Source organism: Canis aureus, chromosome 30, assembly GCF_053574225.1.
Source record: "Canis aureus isolate CA01 chromosome 30, VMU_Caureus_v.1.0, whole genome shotgun sequence".
In the NCBI taxonomy this organism is placed as follows: domain Eukaryota; kingdom Metazoa; phylum Chordata; class Mammalia; order Carnivora; family Canidae; genus Canis; species Canis aureus.
In genome coordinates, this window is record NC_135640.1 from 33,929,519 (window position 1) to 33,951,304 (window position 21,786).

Genomic DNA, 21,786 nt, shown 5'->3' on the forward strand with positions numbered 1-21,786 from the left:
CCTCTCTTATGCTGTTAAACTAAAAGCTTATGTTTCACTTATTAACAGTATCCCATTGAGTTAGAAAAAAAATTTTTCCCCACTGTGTGTTTGCCTTACTTTGACACAGAACACTTCAATTCTGATACTTCTAGGCACCAAATCTCTGAGGTTTTACCCACACCAATTAATTCTGCAACACCAGCTGGGTGTCCTACAATGTAATCCATTTCTGACGCCGTCTACTTGGAGGTGGTGTTGGATCCCACAGGTTATGGGCTCAACCCCATGAGGTTAATCCTCACTCCAGATGCCAATTGCAAGTCTAGGTGGTCATCTGTGCTTCTGACCCATGAGCTATAAATCAGAGGTTCAAATAGTCTCCTCTTCAGGTTTGATTAATTTGCTAGAGTGGCTCACAAAAAAGAAAACGCTTTACTTATATACACCAGTTTATCACAGAGGGTTCAGATAAAGGGTACAGATGAACATCCAGACAAAAGCAATGCAGAGGCCGAGCTTCCATGGCCTCTTCAGGTGCATTACATGTTCACCAACTCAGATGCTCTCTGAACCCCATTCCATTGGGGTTTTTATGGAGGCTTCCTCATGTAGGTATGGTGAATCATTAACTCCATTTTCAGCCCTTTTCCTTTCTCAGGAGAATGAAGGGTGGGCTAAAAATTCCAAGCTGACTTAGAATGATGACTTGTGCCTTCTGATGACCAGCCCCCATCCAGGAGCCCCCCCAGAGTCACCTCACTAGAACAAAAGACACTGCGATCACCCAGGAAATTACAAGTATTTCAGGAGTCCTGTGTCAAGAACTAGGTCAAAGACCAAATTTAGAACAATAAATGCTAGGGCCCTTATCACTTAGTGGTTTCCAAGGGTTTCAGTAGCTCTGTGCTGGGACCCATGGGCAGAGGCCAACATACATTTTTCTATAAACTCACACCCACTCATGAGAAAAACATGATGACAGACTAAAATTTTGGTTCCCATCATAAGGTTTGTTCAATGTGTCTGTAAAACAATCTTTCTTCTATGCATGAAAACAAGCCAATTTGGCTATTTAAGTATTAGGCACTTGCAAAGGTGACTTCATGCTGTATTTCCATTGTTAATGACTGGCAGCTTCAACATCAGTAAAATGATTGTGCTTTGAAATTATTTCAATGAAAAAAATTCATGCTGTCACCAGGAGGAAGACTTCTGGAGCTAGAGTGTCCCTTGATGACATTACATGTCACTCAAGTCCTATAGAGAGGGAAGCTCCCTCCTGCACAGGAGGGAATTTCCTTCTGCACTGATTCCCCTCTTTGCTTACTCCCACAAATCCAGCCAGGATTATGGATCCTCTTTGCCTCACCTCGCCTCCCAAGAGAGCTGGCCCGTGGAAACAGGGGGAAGGTTTTGATTCCATTTATCTGGGCACAGTGGAGTCATGCCAGGTTGCCTGATACAGCAAGGTGCGTCATAAATTCCATGGGCTGACCCCGGGACTGGGGAGTTTGGGCCCCATGATCTAGGTAGAAAATTCCTGGAAGCTGGTCACCTGCCAAAAACCCCTTTACAGGTGAACATGTCCTGAAAGGAGGGCTCACACGCCTTGGATATATGATCCTCCCTCCTAATGAGCCAGCCGGCCTTCAAAAAGACTTCTGAAGGGATAGTGGCCACAGTGGAAGAAAACAGGATTCTGACCTCTCAGAGCCTATGGATACCAGGGAGGGATCAGGTGGTGAGTTCATTCAAAAGCTTCCCTGTAGAATAAATGCATTGCCCAGGTGAGTCCTGGAGCAAAACAAGGTTCACTGAAACCAGATCACTGCTGGTTTCAGATGAGATTAAAGGGGAAGTTGAGCCTTTCTAAAGAAATAGGGTGCACATCCGCTGTGAAAATTTCACAGGAAGGGGATCCCAGCCAGTATGGTGTTGTGGTAAAGATGCCACTGATTTATTAAGAAGATAGTTCATTAGAAAGATCCGAGGTTTACAAATAAAGTTCAGAAGGGACAGAAATTTGGAAATCTGAATTGCTGACCTCTTTTTAAAAAAAATTAGTTTTGTACTGGCAAAATAATCTTAAGATTTTAATATAGTACATTGAATGTACAGGATCCCAAAGTCAAAGCCATTCTAAAGAGGTATTCGCAGAGGTGCCTCACTCCCACCCTCACCCACTCCCCTTGTAACTGTGTATTGCTATTGTCTCTGTCTGGGGCCATCCCGCGGTTGGCATTTTGGGCTGGATCATTCCTTGTGCAGGGGCTGTGCTGTGCCTCATAGCACACATCCCCAGTCTCTATCCAGTATACTCCCCCAAACTCTGACAACCAAAAATGCCTCCATATTTTGCCAAATGTCTTCTGGGGGACAAAATTACCCCTGTGGGGAACTGGTGGTGGAAAGTCACAGCCCTACAGTTGGATGAGCCCTTTTCAGATACCCCCCATTCCGTCCCCCCTTGATGTTGAGTCCAGAGCGATTGTTACAGGGCCAGACTCCCAGGTTGGAGCTTTCCACTTATCAAGAAGATCTGCAGAGAGCGGGCCCTATCCTGGACTGTGGCCACATCCTTCCAGCCCCTTCCTGCAAGTGCGATCCCTAGAGGCACATCTGTTCATTTTGTCCCCAGTGGGCCACCCTTTGGGATGCTGCAATGCTCCTTGGATAAAGCCCAGACTTTCTGATGGGGCTTACAGGGCCCTTCAAGGCCTGATCCTTGCCTGCCTCTGCAGGGCTCTCTGCCCTTCACCTGACTGGCCTTAGCTCGTCCAGGCTCAGCTCCATCCTCACTGAGGGTGTTTTTTCTTGCTCTGAGTTTCCCCACACTCACTCCTCTGCCCAGAATGCTATCTCCTACCTTTTTTTGACCACCAGCTAAATTTCTATTCATTTTTCAGGTGGACCCTAGACCTGATGGAGCTTTACTCCACACCTGGCCAGTACCACGTCAGGGTTGGGCGCCCCTCCTGCATGGTCCTAATAGAAACATTTATTTCCTCTATGTTGTAATTGCTTGGCTAATTTGTCTGAGGCCTTCCAGGAGTGTGGCTCCATTTGGGCATGGGCTATGTGGCCTTGCCACCCCTGTGTCCCCAGCCCTAGCATAGTGACTGACACACCAGTAGGCCTCAAGGCATATCTCGGGCCTAAATATAGATACATGCTGTAAACTGGCACTAAGCCCATGCTTCCCAAATACTAGGAAGGGTTAAGTTCGTAGAGTTAAGTTCCCAGACTCTGGAGCCAAGCTGTCTGGGTGGTGGTATGTTGCTGGGCTCTGCTGCTTTGCAACTGGATGACCTTGGGCAAATTACTTACCCTCTCTGTGCCAGTCTCTTCATCTTTAGTGTGAAGTGGTAGTAATAGTATTTACCTGGAAGATCATCGTAAGAATCACACGATTTAATGTATGTTATGTACTTAAAACAGTGCTTGGCATTCAGCCAGCATCATATGAGTTTGCTATTAGTGCTTCCCAACGCTTACCAGAACTTAACAACAACGAAAGGATAAGAGTTCAGGTTTGAGGGGTATGGAAGGTGATTAGGATGAAGAGAGAAAGAGAGAATGGGCAGGGAGTCCTCATGGTGGTGTAAGAGAAAACGGAGAGCCTGGACCTCCCAAGAATAATGTTAGGACCTTGGAGGAGAGTGCAGAAAACACGGAAAGATTCTAGAAACTCACTTATTTTTATGAGAATTTGTGGTAGATTAATTCTGGTCTAGGAAAGGACCTTGCTTCCCTCTTCCTCCCTTCTTTGGCTCTCTCTCTCAGGACTCACATGAGGAAACTTCTCTGGACATTCGTTCTCCACTTACCACATCGTTTCCATGGGAAAAGTTCACTTCATGTTCCTACTTTCTGGCTGGTCAACACCTCCACTAGAAAAGAGGGGGCTGCCAGTTACATACACCCATGAAGGTTTCTTCTTATTCTCAAGCATTTGGATAAAATGGAAAAATTTAAGCCTGCTTTGGAGGCCTTTCTAACTCTCCAATCTATGCCCATTGGGTAGAAAATGAAAACCACCCAAATTTTCCATCCATGTTTTCAATTTGTATTCACAGATTTGGAGGCATAGAGAAACAACCTGGTGTGGGGTCAAGCCTGAGTTTCAAAGTCTAGAAGGGAAATGACTTTGAACTTCAAAACAAGGTTATCATGACTTGAGAAGCCAAGAACAGGAATGTTGTCTTGATTCCTGAATCTGTGTTCATAAGCTCGCACCGACCTTTACTGATTATTTAAGCTCCTGGAGTTTGAATGCCATGGAAATAACCAGGTTATTTGTCAGCTTCTGAGTTAATTTGGTTGTTTAAACAATTAAATCTAGCAGGTGGGTAGGCAGGCACACAGCAAACATGTGCCTGACATTGGCACGAGGTGTCCTTGGGCGAGGCAAGCCTGACTGCGGCCAGGTGTAGGAGTTTGCACGTCCCCGGCACTGTCTGAGGGGCCTGGCTTGGACTCTTGGCTCTGCCAGTTGCCAGAGATAGTTGACACCTCTGAATCTCAACCTGCTCATCTTTAAAATGGGGATAGTAATTCCAGGTACCTCATAGAGGTCTCAAAGGTTGAAACGAGATGGTTTCACGAGTGTTATTGCCTCTGTTTTGGAGCTCATGAGCAGATATCAGGAGGGAGAACTGACTAGCAGAAGCCTGTTGCTGGGCCTTTTTGGGATGAGTGTAAGTTTAGGGGGAGAATTCAGGACAAGGTGGAGAGAGTAGAGGAGCCATGCTAGACGGAGCAGGTGTACCCAGTGACTCCTTCTGGAGCCAGGAATGATCTAAAGCTCTTAAGAATCGGTATGTCAATTTTTTTGCCTTTTTTTTTTTTTTTTTGGTCCCATGTGGGTCTGATGTAACCAACTCCCTGACCCAGTGCTCACCATTAGCCCCGATTCTTAAGTAAACCGTCTCTCTCGTGTCATGAAGCTGCGGGTCCTCATTTGCTGGGTCAATCTTGTGGTTTACACCTGTAGCCCAAGCATAATTGCCTTCATTTTTACCAGTGTACAAGTTTGGGCTATAAATTATGTCCTAACTATGTCAACTACCTTCTGTGGGGTGGTGTGTTTGGAAAACAATGGAAAAGAGGCGGAAATGAGGAAGGGAGGAGACGCAGCAGGTGGACATGGGAACTTGGGTGTCCTAGGGGACCAGAAAAGCCAGCCACAGAGGAAGGAACGGGAGAGGTCTGGTCTGCCCTTCATGCTCAGGATGGGGCTGCCACCCACTTGCATCTTCAGGGAGAGCTGGAACACAGGGGATATTGAGGCAACTAACATGGGTCATAATCATAGCATTTTAAGGTAAATTTACATACATCACAATACAAAAATTCCATCCATCTCCAGAAATCCCCTTGTGCCCGTGCCAGCAATGCCCCCACTCCCTGCCCTTGGTCAACCACTGATTTGTTTTCTTTCTGTATGGTTTTGGCTTAGAAATAATACCATATAAATGGAATGATATGTTACGTAGTTTTTGAGTCTAGCTTCTTCCATTTTTCTTTTTCTTTTTTTTCCTCCATTTTTCATAATGCATTTGAGATTCATCTATGTTGTTGTACGTATCAATAGCTGGACCTTTTGATTACTGAGGGGTATTTCCTTTGTACTGATAGAGCACAGTTTGTCTATCCATGTCTTGGTGCAAACACATTTAGATGGTTTTCATTAACGGTATAATTTTGACAAATAAATATACCTGTGTAACTGGTACCCCTCTTAAAATACACATATGTGGCTTACTTAAAATACCACCGAGAAATTCTAGTTCAAGGGTTCTTGACCTTTTCTGTGAGCGATGGATCCCTTTGCTAGCCTGGTGAGCTCTCTTTGAATGCTTTCAATGCCTAAGATAAAAACACATAGGATCTCAAAGGAAGCCAATTATACTGAAATGGAATGAGCAGGCAGCAAGAAGAAATGTGTGATTAAGAAGAAATGAAGGAGCAATACAGGCATTTCTTTATGAACCCATTACATGAACTCCAGAGGCAGGTCTGATAACTACTGAAATTTCGAAGTAGTGAGAAATGGAAATGACACTTTAAAATAGCTCACGTCTGGAATGAGTTACAAAAATGTCTCTGATTTGTGTTGGGGATAAAGCCACAGCTATAATTATTGCAATAGTTTCTTCCTTACATTCACCATGGAAGGAATTGGCAAATTTGAGTTTTGTGCATATAAAAATATGATTCCCCCCCCCCCCCCAGCAACCTCCCAAATTCTGTCCATGTGCCCTTTGGGGACTTCGATTATGGTGCCTTGTTGTAAACAGAACATCCAGCTCATGTGGTTGCTACAACCCTAAAAAGAGGAGAGCTGATCAATTTTATTTTTTTTCTGACTTCCATATTCACAGAGACAGGGCCCAGGTCTGTCTCTCCGCTGGCTCCCAGCTGTTGTTGAGTGCATACGCTGCCTATTTCAGGCAGGTGCCTGGTCGTGAGCTGCTTCTGTGACTTCAGAAAGTGCTCAGCTTACAGCAGTGCAACAATTATGCCTTCAAATCCCATGAAAGAAAACTTGAACAAAGCCTCCAAAGTCCTCGGAGAGGTGAAACATCTCTTCATTTCAACCTAGGAGAACTGCCACCTGAATTTATAGCAGGGCACACACACTTAAAGCAAAAGAAAAAAAAAAAAGGGAAGAATCGGTTAGCGAGGGGTAGAGAAATACACCCGGAACCCGTATTTTGTGAGCTTGGAGTTTCTGTTGAAACATGAGCCAGTGTGATTCTGGGAAAATTCAACTTCCTGGTTTAAAGACAAGCTTATAAAACAGCTTTCAAGTTTTGTGTGTATCGAATGCTCCTGCACTCACCCAACTGGATTTTTTCAGGTGTAATGCACATAAGTGCACCAGAGACATGCAGACCAGTAATGCCTTGTAAACCACTTAGATTTATAAGGAAGAATAATTACATCCAAAAAATGCAAAGTCTTCTCCAAATAGGGTTGCTTTGAAATCTAGCAGTTCATCCCTTTTCTCACTCTTCCAAATAATCCAGAATTTCCTCCTTCTCTGACTGCCACGTGTCCAAAAATGCTTTCACACGTACCAGGTTCCTTATTTATTTCTTCACTATAAACACCCAGATGGCCAAAATATACCTTCCTTTTATTCTTTCATTGAAGGTCCCAGGTGGGTTAACTTCAGGGAACTGTCAGATTGTCTACCTGAAAATGTCACTTGCTCTTGGGTGCCTTAACATCTTCATGGGAGCGAAGCTTTTATTTCCCAAATAGAGGTAGGGACCTGAAGTGTAAATGTTCCTTGGAGTGGTAGCTCATTGACCCAAGTTCACACAAAGGTGTAGATGTGTGATCCCAGGGCGGTCTTCCCAAACCCAAAAGAACGTGAGACAACGAACAGAACAGACATCAGGGCCTCCAGTCTGACCCATTGGATAAATCATTTCTGGAGACAGAGCCAGGGGACCTTTCATTCTGGCACACTCCCTCGGCACCCCTGTCATTGTGAGGCACAGCTGGGGTTGGACGCCATTGCCTGTGAGCACTACTAGTCTGATGCAGATGACTTACCCGAATTTTGTTCACACAGACTTCTTGTTTGGCCCCAAATAACCTTGTAATTTGTGAGAGCAGGGCAGGGGTCACTTCCCAGTTGTAAGGCTGGGCAACTTGTCCAAAGACACCCAGAAGCCAAGTGCAAGTGAAAGAGGGAGAAGAAAGGGCTGGTCTGCCCTGGACTTATTCTAAAATTTTGTTTAAAGACAATCCTGTATGTTAATAAATGCCATGAATGTCATCTGTGAAATCAGAGACTTAAATATGAAATGGAGTTTTGAAAAAAAGCTGGTTTCCATTTACAAATGTAGTCAGGAGCCTTCCAGAGGGAATCTTCCAGATGGATGATAAGGATGTATTTCTTTTTTTTTTTTTTTCTTGGTGAGAAAATTGCTATCCCTGTCTCAGTAGAAAAAGGGCTGGTGAATTGTTGGACTAACTTGATTTTTGGGTTATAAATATTCACAAGTACAAATGGGGTTGCAAATGTATACAAATAAAGAAAAAAAAAAGTTTCACCACGTGTTTAAATCCTCAAAAAATGAGGATCGGTGATACTTTGTACACATTGACTCATAACATCCCTAGTAGGAGGACCCATACCATGGAAGAGGAAAGCACATAGGCTAACTTGCCCCAAGCAACTTGCCCCAAGTCCTAGTAAGAAGGAAGTCAGGACTATACACCTATTGACAGTGCTCTCCAGAACCCCACCTGCTGTTTTTGGACATGTTAAGAGTTCCAGGTGCCATGGAGATCTCCATGTCACTTGGTGTTTTTCAAATTCCTCTGCCAAGAACACCTTTGGCACTGGGATCTTTCCAGAATATTTTATCATTTTAGGGCTACTGTACAGGGTCTGAGGAAGGTACTTGTGCCTCTCATCACTGCTTCTGGTGGAGCAATTGTTTATAAGCCAAGGAACAGGGAGGACCTCAGATTCTGGGGCACTAATAGGCCCCATTTTTAAGGGAAAATAAATAAACAAGAGAAAAGAGAACAAAGCCTAGCAGCAGTGTTCACAAGGCTGGCAGGGATAGGAGTGGGATTTGGGCAGCAGTCTTCCTGGTGAGCCTGCAGGATGGAGGCTGTGGCCCAAAGTCAGCCACCTGCACACGAGGGAGGCAAGGCCCCCAAATAGAGTTCTACATAAAAGCAGAGCACAACCTCACTTCTATGTAGAATCTGCAAAACCTGAACTCACAGGAACAGAGAATACACTGGTGCTCTCTGGGGGCTGGGGGTAAGGAAATGGGGAGATACTGATCCAAGGGTACAAATTTCCAGTGGTTGGATCAGTAAGTTCTGTGCAGCTAATGTACAGCCAGGTGACTACAGTTAACTGTACTGAAATATACTTGAAAATATCCTTGAAGTGTACTTAAAAGTTGCTAAGAGGGCAGATCTGAAACGTCGATCACACCAAAAAATGGTAATTACATGAGGTGTTAAGTAACCTTATTGTGGTGATCGTGTCGCAATATATATGTGTGTCAAATCATCATGTTGTATGTCTTAAATCTCACACAATGTAGTGCTTCAATTATATCTCAATAAAGCTGGGAAAAAAGTGGGGCACAACAATCTTATTTTATGACCATCAGGGATGGTTATTATGATTGTTACTTTTATACAAGGCCTGAAAGTGATCAAGTCATCCTCAGGGGAAATATTTCAGAAAAAAATCATGTGAAAGAGTCAAATCTACAACTCATAATTTAATCCAGTTCAATTCCATGTTGTTTCAGTGGGTGGCATCCTCTATTTCTACTCCAGGACAGTGACCACCTCCCGGAGGTTTTGAGATAATTAAATGGTTTTAAAAAATGTATAAAAGTGTATAAAAATGCTCCAAATAGTGGAAGAAAGCATAATATTCTCTTTATAAGAGGGAAATGGACAGAACAATTTTTAAGATCTTTGATTTTGCTCCCAGTAACCATACCTGCAATAGAATTATGGAAGAATTTCAAACCTAATTTAGGTTGCCATAAAGGAAGTATAAAGGGCAGAAATTACTGTGTCATGTAAATTTCTAATTGGTAAAAAAAAAAAACAAAAAAACAAAAAAACAAAAAAAAATTTCTAATTGGTACTATAATGCTTTACATTCTAGAAGGATAATTATAATATATGCTAAGTAGTTGTATATAATTTATTTATATAAAATCACTGTACCCGAAGTATTTACATATGGGATTTTGTCCCGATTATGCCAGTAATAAATAAATATAATAAAATATATTCCGTTTAATAAATAAATATAATAAAATATAACCAAACATCCACATTGTTTTTTTTTTCCACCCAGTACACACAACCACAAGCCTGCTTTTGAGATTTTGGTTCATTATTCTGTACTATGTGCCACGCATATAAGGGTCTTCCTTCCTTTCTTTCCTCCCTTCTTCTCTCTCTCCCTCCTCCTCTCCCTCTTTCCCTCTTCCCTCCCATGTTCCTTGGGTTTTTCTGTTTTTCAATTAAAAAGTCATTTTCTTGGTTCATTTTCTGTTTCTGTTTTTCAATTAAAAAGTCATTTTCTTGGTTCATTTGAAATAAGGAAGCCAAGCTCATGGCTAGCTGAAACTTAAAACTGTAAGCATTCTTTTGCTTTTCATTTAAGTATTTTGTCTTCATGAAGAGGACTGTTTCAGCCTTCCTTTTGTTCTGTTTCTGATGTGTTCTGGATCAAGACACCAGAAAATAGGTTAGATTGAATTTAGGATAGAGTCATGGGCTTGGTATGAGAGCTCAGTTGCTCATCCTTGGGGAAAAACACTCACACTTTAGGAGGCAAACTCAGTTATATTGTTTTTGGCTCAGGGACACCTTTTCTGCTTACTTCCTGATTCTGAGCTTTGTTCCGCTCTGATTAGTGATTTCCAAATATATGAGATGTGAGATCATAGGTTATAGAATTGGAGTGCTGAAGGAACCCCACAATCATCTGATTTGAGAGCCTCATTCAGGGTGATGTCTCATGAAGTGAAAGGAACTCCCCCAGGTCACTGAGTTCACCACTTTCTTGATCACACATATGCACCTCCAGTGGGAATGTGCCAACAGAGCTGAGACCCTGGTAGACCATCCTTCAAAGCCTTTATCTCCTTCTGGTCCAATCAAATTAAACTCAACCAAATTAAAGAGGAAAGCTCAAATGTCAGTAAGATTTGGGGGGGTGTAAAAGTCATGAGCTAAATGATTTCATTCTAAGTGTGCTAAATACATGAACAAAAATACATTTCAAACAATTGGCTCCATGTTTTAAAGAAGTGTGTTTCAAAATATGAGCAGCAAAAATATTTTTTCAAAACAGGGCCTTGGCATATTTGAGTTTATAGACTGTGGTTAAACATCTTCAAAATAAACAAATGCATAATCAAAGTTACTGATGAAGCATGGCTTGAAACATCAGCAATGAACAAGTTCAGTAAGGTTTTTCCATAGTAGGGTGGGACCCTTGTTCCATTTGTGTTTATTTCTCCAACACTAGCTGAGTCTGTGTCACAAAAAAAAGTCCTCAGAAAAAGTTTGTAGTGTGGTGGATGATGGATGGATGGATGGATGGATGGATGGATGGATGGAAGGATGATAGATGGATGAATGGAAGGAGATGGATGGATGGATAGATGGATGGGTGGAAGGATGATGGATGAATAGAAGGGTGATGGATGGATGCATTGGATGATGGATGTATAGGTAGGTCTTCTCAATGCTGTGCGTAGAATAGAAATGGTTTTTCTAAAGGACAGTCCCATGACTATATTACATAGAGATGGTGACTGAATTTTGTGATGTGGTGCTCACTTTTTCATGAACCTATATTTAGGTGAAATGATAAAAACAAAAGATTTGAAAGTCTCAAATCTGGCCAGCTGAGGCTTCTCCTAGCCACTCAGAGCTTATCTGGCTTCCCACAGATGAGGGGTATTTTCCGGATGTGTAGGAACAAGGCATGCTCTAGTATCATCTTTTCTTTTTAGCTCCATCTTTTTTCATTCTGGCAGATAACTTTTCCCCCCAGTGTTTCCTGTAAGGAATAGAAGTTTAGAAAATTGAATTTTCTAAGCCCTTACGTGTCAATGAATGCCCAGGGCCATGAAAGCTGGCATTTTGACAAGTATCAAGGGATTAATATTTTAGATAAATGTCCTGTGTTATAGAAGAGGTCCATTCCAATATCTAGACAGTGAAAAACAATAGGACCAGTCAATTGGATCACCACCTGAAAGCAAATCAATATCACTTGGTGATTGTACAGAAACATCCAGGTTTACAAAACGCTGTAGACATTTTCTCTTTCAATGCTCAGAGAAACCCAGGGCAGTAGGTTTGTCACCAAGAAGTGGCTTGCCCAATATAATACAGCCAGTTAGCAGCAGAATTAGGAGCTGAGCCTAGACTTCTAGATTCAAATCTCATAATCTATCATTTTAAAGAGCTTCTCATCAAGATTCATTAGTAATCTGTGAGGAGAAGTTTTGAGGAGTGACAACCCCCAGACACAACACAACATGCCCTCCTCTACTACCCCATGCCCCTAGAACTGTCAATATATGAGATTAAGGCATTTTCTACCGAAATACCTGTAATCAGGGGGCTGGAGGGAGGCTAGACTGCCTCTCACCCAACAATTGACATTAAGGGCTGGTTAATTCTCCGGGGTGAGAGGGACTATCCTGTGCATGGGAGGAAGTGTAGTAGCACACCTGGCCTCTACTCACTAGATGCCAGTGGCAGTGTTCAGTCATACAACCAAAAAGTGTGTTCAGACATTACCAGATGTCCCACGAGAGACATAACTGCCCCGATTTGAAGCTCAGTGTTCACATACACCTCCATCAATCTATTGCTAAGGATTTCAGGACTCTGGAGGACTAGAGGGAGGAGAGAAAAAACTTGGGAATTTAGAGTTAAAAGAAAAGTGAGTTTCTACAACATATACAGAGGAAATACAAAAGACTGAACAGTTTGAGAAAAATACCAAAATGCTTCAAAAAAACTTTATAGATAGAAGTTGAAGGTTTAAACCTGGCTTTCAAAAAAAAAAAACAAAAAGAATTGGCTTTCAGTATTTAGTTTTGGTATTGTTTTTATCCGCAGTAGGATTGTTACTGCTCTTCCTGGGGTCAGAGTGAAGGTGATGTGAGAATAGGAGGCTGGAACTGGGGGGCCCAGGAGCCTGCTTGGCATGGGTGTCCACACCTTCCACCCCTATCCTTCTCCCTCTACTGACCATGAGCCCTGCAACATGACTTTGTCTTTGCCTTCCAGACTGTAGGCTGCCTTTCCAGAGGGGCTTTCAGCAAGTGGTTTGTAATATAATTTTGGCGACTTCTCCTCTTCCCTTTCCCCTCCTCCTTTCCCCCTCTCTCCCCATCTTTGTCAAAAATCTCTTCTCTCATCCAGCAGGTATTTGTTCCATAACCAGTTTGTTTTGAGAACAGTGCAAGATCATGTGGAAGGAAAACAGAAAAAAATTTTCACTAGCTAGGTGAGTTCATGGTAGGGTGACCATATGATTCATTGTACAAACTAAGGCATATTTGTGAGTGGGATGCAGGGGGTGCTTTTATGGTTATGCTCCTGAGTCAACAGGATAACCCAGGACTGTCATGGGCTAAGTAGGATGAAGTGTCATGCTTTTCCAACACTTTAATACACTGTTCTGTCAAGATGTATCCTCCGGGACAATACTAACAATGAGGTCACAATGTCAACAAGTGCTGTGCTGCGTATGATCTGTACATTCTCTGACTTACAATGGCCATGGTCCTATTACAATGTCTTCTGTTCTAGATAAAAAACTTAGTCAGGATCCCACAGTTAACACAAGATAAAGTGGGATTTAAATCAGGCAACAGTTTGATCTGAGAACCCACCATGGCATTATTCATGTTGATTTGTGTAATGTCCTTATTGACTTGTAAGATGGTGTATCTGTGCCTCAAACCCTGCCTTCTGGTTTAGACAGTTTCTCCTCCTCCTCCTCCTCCTCCTCTTCCTCCTCCTCTTCCTCCTCCTCCTCCTCCTCCTCCTTCTTCTTCTTCTTTTTCTTCTCCTCCTCCTCCTTCTTTTAAGATTTTACTTTTTAAAGTAATCTCTACACCCAATGTGGGGCTTTAACTCACAATCCTGACATCAAGAGTCCATGCTCCTCCGTGGCACTCCAGCCATAGTCTTCTTTTTTTTTTTTCTTTTTAAAGATTTATATATTTATTCATGAGAGACACAGGCAGAAGGAGAAGCAGACTCCTTGTAGGAGACCGATGTGGGACTCAATCCTGGAACTCCAGGATCACTCCCTGAGCTAAAGGCAGACACTCAACCACTGAGCCACCCAGGCATCCCCATAGTCTTCTTTTAACTGAAATATACCTTTACAATTAACTGGGTAAAGCCAGAGACATCAAGGCAGGTTTGGGGTCTATCTTAAGGGAGGCGGAGCTGCTGTTTGAAGGGAAATCAGTGCAAAGGGACTTCCATTCAGTCATAATGCATCCTGTGATCTCAATGTTATACATACATTGAAATCCCAAGGGTCTTTCTCAAAGGAACAGACACCTGCTAGAGAAAGAAGAGATCTCTATGGAAATGAGTCCATTCGTTCTGGAAAAACAGCAAAACAACAAATCTTTAAGTTGTTCTGTTACAAGTCCTTGAGTTTTTCCTCGTTAATCCCTGTGTTAGCCTGCTGCACGAATGCTCATAATCTATGGTAGGAAAGCGCTGTAATTACTAAAAGCTACTTAATTACCAGTACTTTTGCCTCTTGCCCCCCAGCCTTGAATCTGTCACCTCTGTCTAACCCCCCCTTGGTATTTAAATAGCTAATCTGGTGCTGGCTGCCGAGGTAACGATGTGCAAACCTCTAAGCAACTTCACCTCGACCTTCACGATTCTGTTTATTTGGTATTTCCTTTTGCGTTTCTGTGTATGAACTGACTTGGCCTTTGCTAATAATTAAAAGTATCTGCTGAAGTATTCACCAAAGTCAGTAGATAAGAATTCCTGTGAACAGTGTGTCTTGTGACATTCACTTGTCCCCTGAAGTATAAAACCAACTAGGCAAGTATTTTTGAAAACCCGTTCGAGTTGATACATATATATTTGTAAGCCTACGTGTAATTCGCTTATTCAGTATTTATTAAGCTTCTACAATGTGCCCAGTCCTGTTCCAGGCAGTGACAAAAAGAATCCCCTGGCTGCATGGCACCACCATGTCCTGGTGGGGTGGGATGGAGGACACAGATATTAAATAAGCAAAATACATGATATGTCATATGGAGATAACTGCTATGGGAAAAGTAAGACTGAAAAGGCTGACAGGGAGTAGGAATTGAGCTTTAAAATAGATTATCCATGATCACTGCGGCACTACTCACAATAGTCAAGCGATGGAAACAACGTCAATATCCTTGGATGGATGAATGGATAAAGAAAACGTGGTGTGTACACACAATGGAATATCATTCAGTCTTTAAAAAGAAAGGAAACCTGCCATTTGTGACGACGTGGACAAACCCACAGGGCCTTCTAAGTGAAATAAGCCAGAGGCAGAAAGGCAAACACCGCATGATCCCGCTTATATGTGGAATCTTAATAGTCAAACTCATATAAACAGAGAGTAGAATGGTGGTCACCAAAGGCTGCAGGGGAAGGGGAAAATAGGAAGATGTTGGTCAAGGGCACGAAGCTCCAGTGATGCAAGATGAATATGTCCCGGAGACCTAATGTACCCCTATGTCACCGTAGTTAACACTATCAGATTGTATATTGCTAAGAGGGTGGACCCTAAATGTTATCACCACAAAAATAAGATAATAAAATAAAATAGGGTGCTTAGAGAAAATAGCTTATGAAAAATCTCAACAAGTTAAGGGGTGAGCTACAAAGACGTAGGGCAAGCATCCAGGCAGACGAATGATCAGCAAATTCTGGCAACAGAGAAAGGCTGACGTGTAAGAAGCCAACTGAGGCCAGAAAGAGATTAGGGTGCCTGATTTTATAGGATGCATACTTGATACACAAGGAGTTGACTTTTTCTTGGTGTGAGACAGGAAGCCTTTGAAAGGTTTTAAGCATAGGGATGCCTGGCTGGCTCAGTGGGTAGAGCATGTGACTCTTGATCTCAGGGTTGTGAGTTTGAGCCCCATGCTGGGTGTAGAGATTTCTTAGAAACAAAATCTTAAAAAATAAATTAAAAATTTTTTTTCAAAAAAGGAAAGGATTCAAGCATAAAAGTGGCCTGGTGGACTTGTGATTTCAAAGAGGGGGCCATCTGGCTATGGGGTGGAGAACAGACTGGAAATGCAAGGGAAAACCAGGGGACCTGACTGGAGGTAATGGTGGCTTGGTCCAGTGGGGTAGTAAGAGGGGGTAGAGAGAAGAGGTTGGATTCTGGATATGTTTTAGAAAGCAGCGATAATAGGATTTATTGGTAGGTTGGATGAGGGGTGTGAGTGAAAGGAGTTAAGGTTTTCAGTATGTGTATGTGTGTGTGCACGCACATGAGTATAAGAGTGTAAGTCTAGATAAAGCTTAACATTATGCAAGGGTGACTGGCTTAATTGCCTACTTATTTCTTTTTTGCTCCATCCTAAAGCCCTGCAAGGGAGGGGAACTTCTCAGTTTTATATATTGCTCTATGCCCAGTGTCTAGAACAGTCTCTCTCTCTCTCAAAAATGAAAAAAGTGTTTATTATGAGTAATGAGATTACAGAAAAATTGTCAAGAGCTCTGTTATTCTCTGTCGTCTCTATTTTTAGCTTTGAGCCGGTATTCATTTAAAAATAATGCATTTGTTTAATTCTAGAAAATAAATTTGCCTAATTATGTGACGTAAACATTTAATGATTGTTTATTAAAACTATTATTAAAATGTGAAAGAGTCGACAGTCTACAGATGGCATGATGTTATTTTGAAAGCCAATGTCAACGTGGGGAAATGAATCCAGGCAGTATGCAAAAATAAATCCTAATCCTATAGAATAAAACCGCTTTGTGGATACTCAGGATCAGTTGCTAGGACGGGATAGACTTTATTAATGTTTTTCTACAAGGACACTACCTGGGGCTAGCTTTCAGCCAGTCAGTCAACTGTAGTGTTTGCATTCATGAGTTAATCATGTCTTGGCTTGTTCAAAAGGAGGGTTTTTTTTTAGAGATGCCAGCCTTCCTATAACCAAAACATTTCTGTAATCTTCGTTTGAATTAAGGTTCACGGAACATTGTTACCCACATACATATATGTGCCTTGAATTTGGTTCTTTGTGGAAACAGAGCATTGGAGACAGTTGGTTTGTTATTAAGAAGAAACTTAGAGATGGAGCTAATCTCGATGTTTCCAAGTAGAGCAAATAAACCTAGAGCCCTTCAGTGGGTCACAGGACCACAATACATGTATACATTCTGAAATCCAAAAAACTCTGAAAACTGCAAGCTTTGGGGGGACGTCATCTGGAAGCAAAGGCCAGACTGGCCAGAACTCATTCGGGGGTGAACTTGAACTAGGGTCCCTAAAGCTATGTGTGGTCTCTATATATTCCATCTAATGTGGATGGTCGCTGGTGTCATTCAGAAATATTAATGTGTCTGATCACAGGGCGGGGTACCGTGTTATGAAATAAACACTGTAAACACTCAACCATCTTTCTAACTATTCTGTTTTCCAAAACACATGTAGCTTCACAGGGTTTGCGTAGGTCCTTGTCCTGTGTTTGCTGTTGGGGGCTGACTGTGCTGGCTTTGTCCTTCCCTAAGAAATAAGGCTGATGGCTGTCTTGCCCAGTGGATGTTGCGGGACTCCCTTTCCAGGCGACTGAAGCTTTTGCAGAGCAGAGTCTCTGTCCCATGTGTCTAGCTCACAGGGTTCAGTGCCGTGCTTTTTTTTTTTTTTTTAAAGATTTATGTATTTATTATTTATGTATTTATTATTTATGTATGTATTTATTTATTTATTTATTTATGAGAGACAGAGAGAGGGAGAGAGAGGCAGAGACACAGGCAGAGGGAGAAGCAGGCTCCATGCTGGGAGCCTGACACGGCACTTGATCCCAGGACTCCAGGATCGCACCCTGAGCCAAAGGCAGGTGCCAAACAGCTGAGCCACCCAGGGATCCCCCAGTGCCGTGCTTTGAGCAGACGTGCCATGCTTTGTGGTGACGAAGCTTCTGGCCCCTTCCTTTCCAGATAGGGCGCAACCTTGGAGAAAGGTAGCGTGAAGCTAGGTGACATTGGGCTCCTGTCTTGTCCCTGTGTGTGGTGATGGGCAATAAGGATTAGGAGCTGTCGTCCTGGTGATTGGCCAAACGGCGATTCCAAGCCACAACAAGGATACCATCTGATCTTTAAGTGATGACACAACCCTCTGCGGACGCGATGGACTGACGTGTCTCAGGGCAGCATCAAAGCCACTAAAAGCTTGACAACTCGAATCAGTCTTGAGTTGGGCTCCCTGCTGCACCACATTTAGACTGGGCCATCCTGGGCAGCGGGGTCCTCTCTGTAACCCACAAGATTCGGCTTAGCTCATAATCAACTTACTACATAATTTTCACCATAACTTCCTCTTCTTGGGGAAAAGGTGTCCACTCTGTGATTCCCGGAGATTCCTAACCTGGTGAATTCCACAGCACCCCTTCTTCAAATCCTGTATTGTCACCTCCCCACCTCCCCAAGCCCTGAACACATAACTCAGGCTAAAGCAGTGGCCGTGGGTTTAGAAAATTTAGGAGACTGCAAGATAGACTCTTAGAATGTTCAGGAAACAGGGAAATGAAGGATCTAACCTTTCCCCAGTGCAAGGCCCCCACACTTGTCATACCTTGAGGAGGGGTCCCCTCATACACAACAGAGCCCTTCTCTGGTCAGAGCAGCTCAGTTGGCTCTTCTTACTCCTATTTGGGGGCCTCAGGAACTTCTCAGGAAGGGCCTGCAGAAATTGGAAGGTGGTCTCCCTGTTTCCTTTCTTCCAAAATTTACCACCCTTGCTCTTGGACAATGAGGCAGGACAGGAGCATTTGCATTGGGTACCAACTGAGAAGCTTAATGCCCGACTCCCTGGGGGAAAGCGGAGATTAGGTATTTGGGTGTCCAGTGTGGGGTGTTGGGGGGTGATTTAAATGGCTCTGGAACTTGATGCCGTTACAGAAAACACCCCAAGCTGCCAGTAGAACCGGGATCTTTTCACCGAAATCCACAAGGGCCGTGAGAAAGGTTGTCATTGGCCAGGCTCCCAGGGCACCAAACAGGGGGAGAGGATGGGGTGCAAACCCCGCCCAAGCCCCAGGGGGATGGAGTTGGCACCGTTGACTTCTGGGCAGCCCCGGGACGGCAGGCCAGGCATTTCAAAGGGTGCAGGAGCTAAGAGGCCTTCCCCAGCCGGGTTCGGCTCCTTCGGCTCCTCCGGCTCCTCCGGCTCCTCCGGCTCCTCCGTGGCCCGCGCGCCTCCAGGGGGGCCCAGGTCAGAATTAGAGTCTGGGTGGGAAGCAGACGCAACCGGGGAGCCGAAGTCGCGGTGGAGGAGACACCGAGAGCGTAAATCCGGGAGGGGGCGCGGTGTCTCGGGGTCGCGTCACTCTGCCCCGCAGGTCCCGGGCTCCGCGCAGAGCTCCCTAGGAGGGGCGCAGCGGCCGCGGGGCACCTGCTCCACCGCAGGGTCGAGGAGGGCTCCCCAGGGGCGGACAGGGCGCTGCGGCCATGGCCGAGGCCGCGGAGCTGGAGGGCGCCCCCCCAGGGCCCCCGGGGCCGCCTGAGGTCCCCGCGCCAACCGCGGAGAAGGCGGGCGCGGAGGCGGGGCGGGCGGAGGCCGGCGAGGGCGCCGCGGGGGCGCCGCGGGGCGAGGGGGAGGGCGCAGCCGCCACGGCCGCCCTGAGCCCCGCGGGAGGCGCCCATCCGGACGAGGGGCGCGCGGGCGAGCGGGGGCCGGACGCCCACGGGGACCCGGGGGCCGAGGCGCGGGGCGCGGGCGCAGCACCGGGCGAGGCGGACGCCGCGGAGGGCGCCCCGGGGTGCGCCGAGGTCCCCCGGGGAGAGGAGGGCGAGGCCTCGGGGGAGCTGCGGGGGAGCCCCGAGGAGCCCGAGGAGCCCGAGGCGCCCGACGCGAAGGAGACAGCGGAGCAAGGGCCGGAGGGAGCGGGCGGCGGCAGTCCGGGGGCGCAGGGGGCGCAGGGGGCGCAGGCGGCGAGCATGGCAGCCGCGGAGCAGGCGGGAGGGGCGCACGGGCCCCAGGGGGAGCCCGGGGACGGGGGGGACCCCGGCCCCCAGCCCACTGAGGGGGCCCCCGGGGGGCTTGCAGGGGAGCCTCGGGGTGCGGCGGGGACCGAGGAAGCGGGGGACGCGAGGGCGGCAGCCGTGGAGGACCTGGGGGGACCCCAGGAGGGGACGGAGGAGCAGGAGAGGCGAGAGCGCGGCCCGGGGGCGCCGGGCGGGGGCGAGGAGGAGCCCCCCGACGGCAGCGCGCAGGCGGAGGAGCCGGGGGAGCCGGGGGAGCCGGGGGATCCGGGGGAGCAGGAGGAGCCGGAGGAGCCGGATGAGCCGGGGGAGCCGGAGGAGCCGGAGGCGCCGGAGGCCGAGCTCGGCAACCACCTGGCGGAGGAGGGCAGCGTGCAGGGCGCGGACGAGGCGGCGCGGGTGAACGGCGGCGGGGAGGACGGCGAGGCGTCGGAGGAGGGCGCCCCGCGGCAGGAGCACGACATCACCCTCTTCGTGAAGGTACCCGGAGCTCCGCGGCCCCTCGCGCCCCCCGAGTCGGGGCTTCCCGGGGCGCTGGTCGTGGCTCTGTTCGCGGGACGGAGGGAGGCGGCCCGGCCTGGGTCACCGGGAGCTTGCGGAGCGCTTGGGGAGACGCGGGGGTTTGGAAACAAAGAGGTTGGGCGGGGGTTGGGGGGGGGGGAGTCGGGGTGCGGGCCCAGCATCCCACTGTCCTTTGTTCTGAAAATCCTAACTGGCCCTTCTAGTCTGGAGATTATTGGAGAATAAATTAAAAAGAAAAAGAAAAAGAAAAAGCGAGCCCTATTGATGTTCAGAGCAATTCATCCCGAAGGAAAGCTCTAATAGTTGAAATGGAAAAAAAAAAAACAAAAACAAAAACAAAACAAAAACAAAAAAGCCCCTAACAGGTTGTAAAGTGAGAAGTATCCCCAGGACTCAAATTTCAGAGGCCCTGAGCTGGCCTACGTTTTCAGTTCCAAAAAAGGTATCTCCCTCTTTGGTATGTAGAATCCATGAGGTGCATTTGGAAGGGAAGTAGAGATTTATTTAAATATTGAATTGTTTGTTGAGCGTTTTAGCATTTGTTTTGGAGGAATACAAGGTGCCGGTGACTTGAACCTCATCTGCCTTTATATTTCATATTTCAGTCTTGCTTCAAATGTGAAGGGAGCGATGATTTTGTTAAAGAATCTATAGGACATGACTGAGAAAGTTTTGAGTTTAAATAGGCATTTCTACAAGGCATCGGAAATATGGGGCAAGGTCCAGCAGTAGCTCACACACATCCTGATCTTTGTTAAAAAAAAAAAAAAAAAAAAAAAAAAGAAAGAAAAGGAAAGAAAGAATGAAAAAAAAAAAAAAGAAAGAAAAGAAAAAAAAAAAAAAAGAAAGCCCTTTCTGGAGACCTTTGGCCAGACCAGGAAAGCAGCAGATAATAAGGTCAAGAATGTGCATTGCATGTTGAATCGTAATCCTTCCAAAATACTTTCAGGCTTATAGAAGCCAGTGAGGACCTAAAGCTCCTTGACGGGAATGTAAGCAAATTCTAATAATGAAAAAGAGAAATGTTTCCAAAGTGATTAACATCAGAATTTCAAGAATTGTCTAGGTGGCAAGGGGGTTGGGGAAGTGAGGGCATGTGTTTCTTAACTAGTGGGAAGGTGCTGTTCTGAGCATTTTTGAAGACCCTGGAGCATTTTAAGATTAAGTGTTGGGATAGAACCTAAGGGCACAGCCCCTAGGAAGGCCACTGGGAGCTGGGAGTCTGCAGGGAAGGGGAAGGGGGAGGGAAGGGGGAGAGCTGAACACAATGCTGCTGTGTGTGCCTCAAATCTGCTCTTCATTTAAGACATTTCCCCGTTGCTCCATCTCATTGCCAATCTGCCTCCAGCACATCTTTCCAGTTTCTTGTTACAATTTTGAAATACAGTAACATCTTCCTAAGACTGTCTTCCATGCTCTCCAGTCTAGGCCTTTGGTGATAGCCAGTGAGCTAGGAAATGAGATCTGGTCACTTTGTTTTTGCAGCTAAAATTCTCC

General features: G+C 45.5%; 1 protein-coding gene across 7 annotated transcripts in view; it reads left to right on the top strand.

Moving 5' to 3' along the window:
• CLIC6 (chloride intracellular channel 6) overlaps positions 1 to 21,786 on the top strand; it is a 100,914-nt gene that overhangs the window by 36,216 nt on the left and 42,912 nt on the right. For 2 of the 7 annotated variants that reach the window (XM_077879112.1, XM_077879110.1), the window contains exons 4-5: positions 1,324 to 1,451; positions 1,559 to 1,723. The exons of 4 other annotated variants lie outside the window; for them this stretch is intronic. In XM_077879112.1, the coding sequence (XP_077735238.1) occupies positions 1,616 to 1,723 (108 nt within the window). In that variant the 5' untranslated portion in view covers positions 1,324 to 1,451; positions 1,559 to 1,615. Of the gene's footprint in view, positions 1 to 1,323; positions 1,452 to 1,558; positions 1,724 to 18,853; positions 20,248 to 21,786 lie in introns of those variants that run through there. One more of the 7 variants, XM_077879107.1, reaches the window with a different exon arrangement.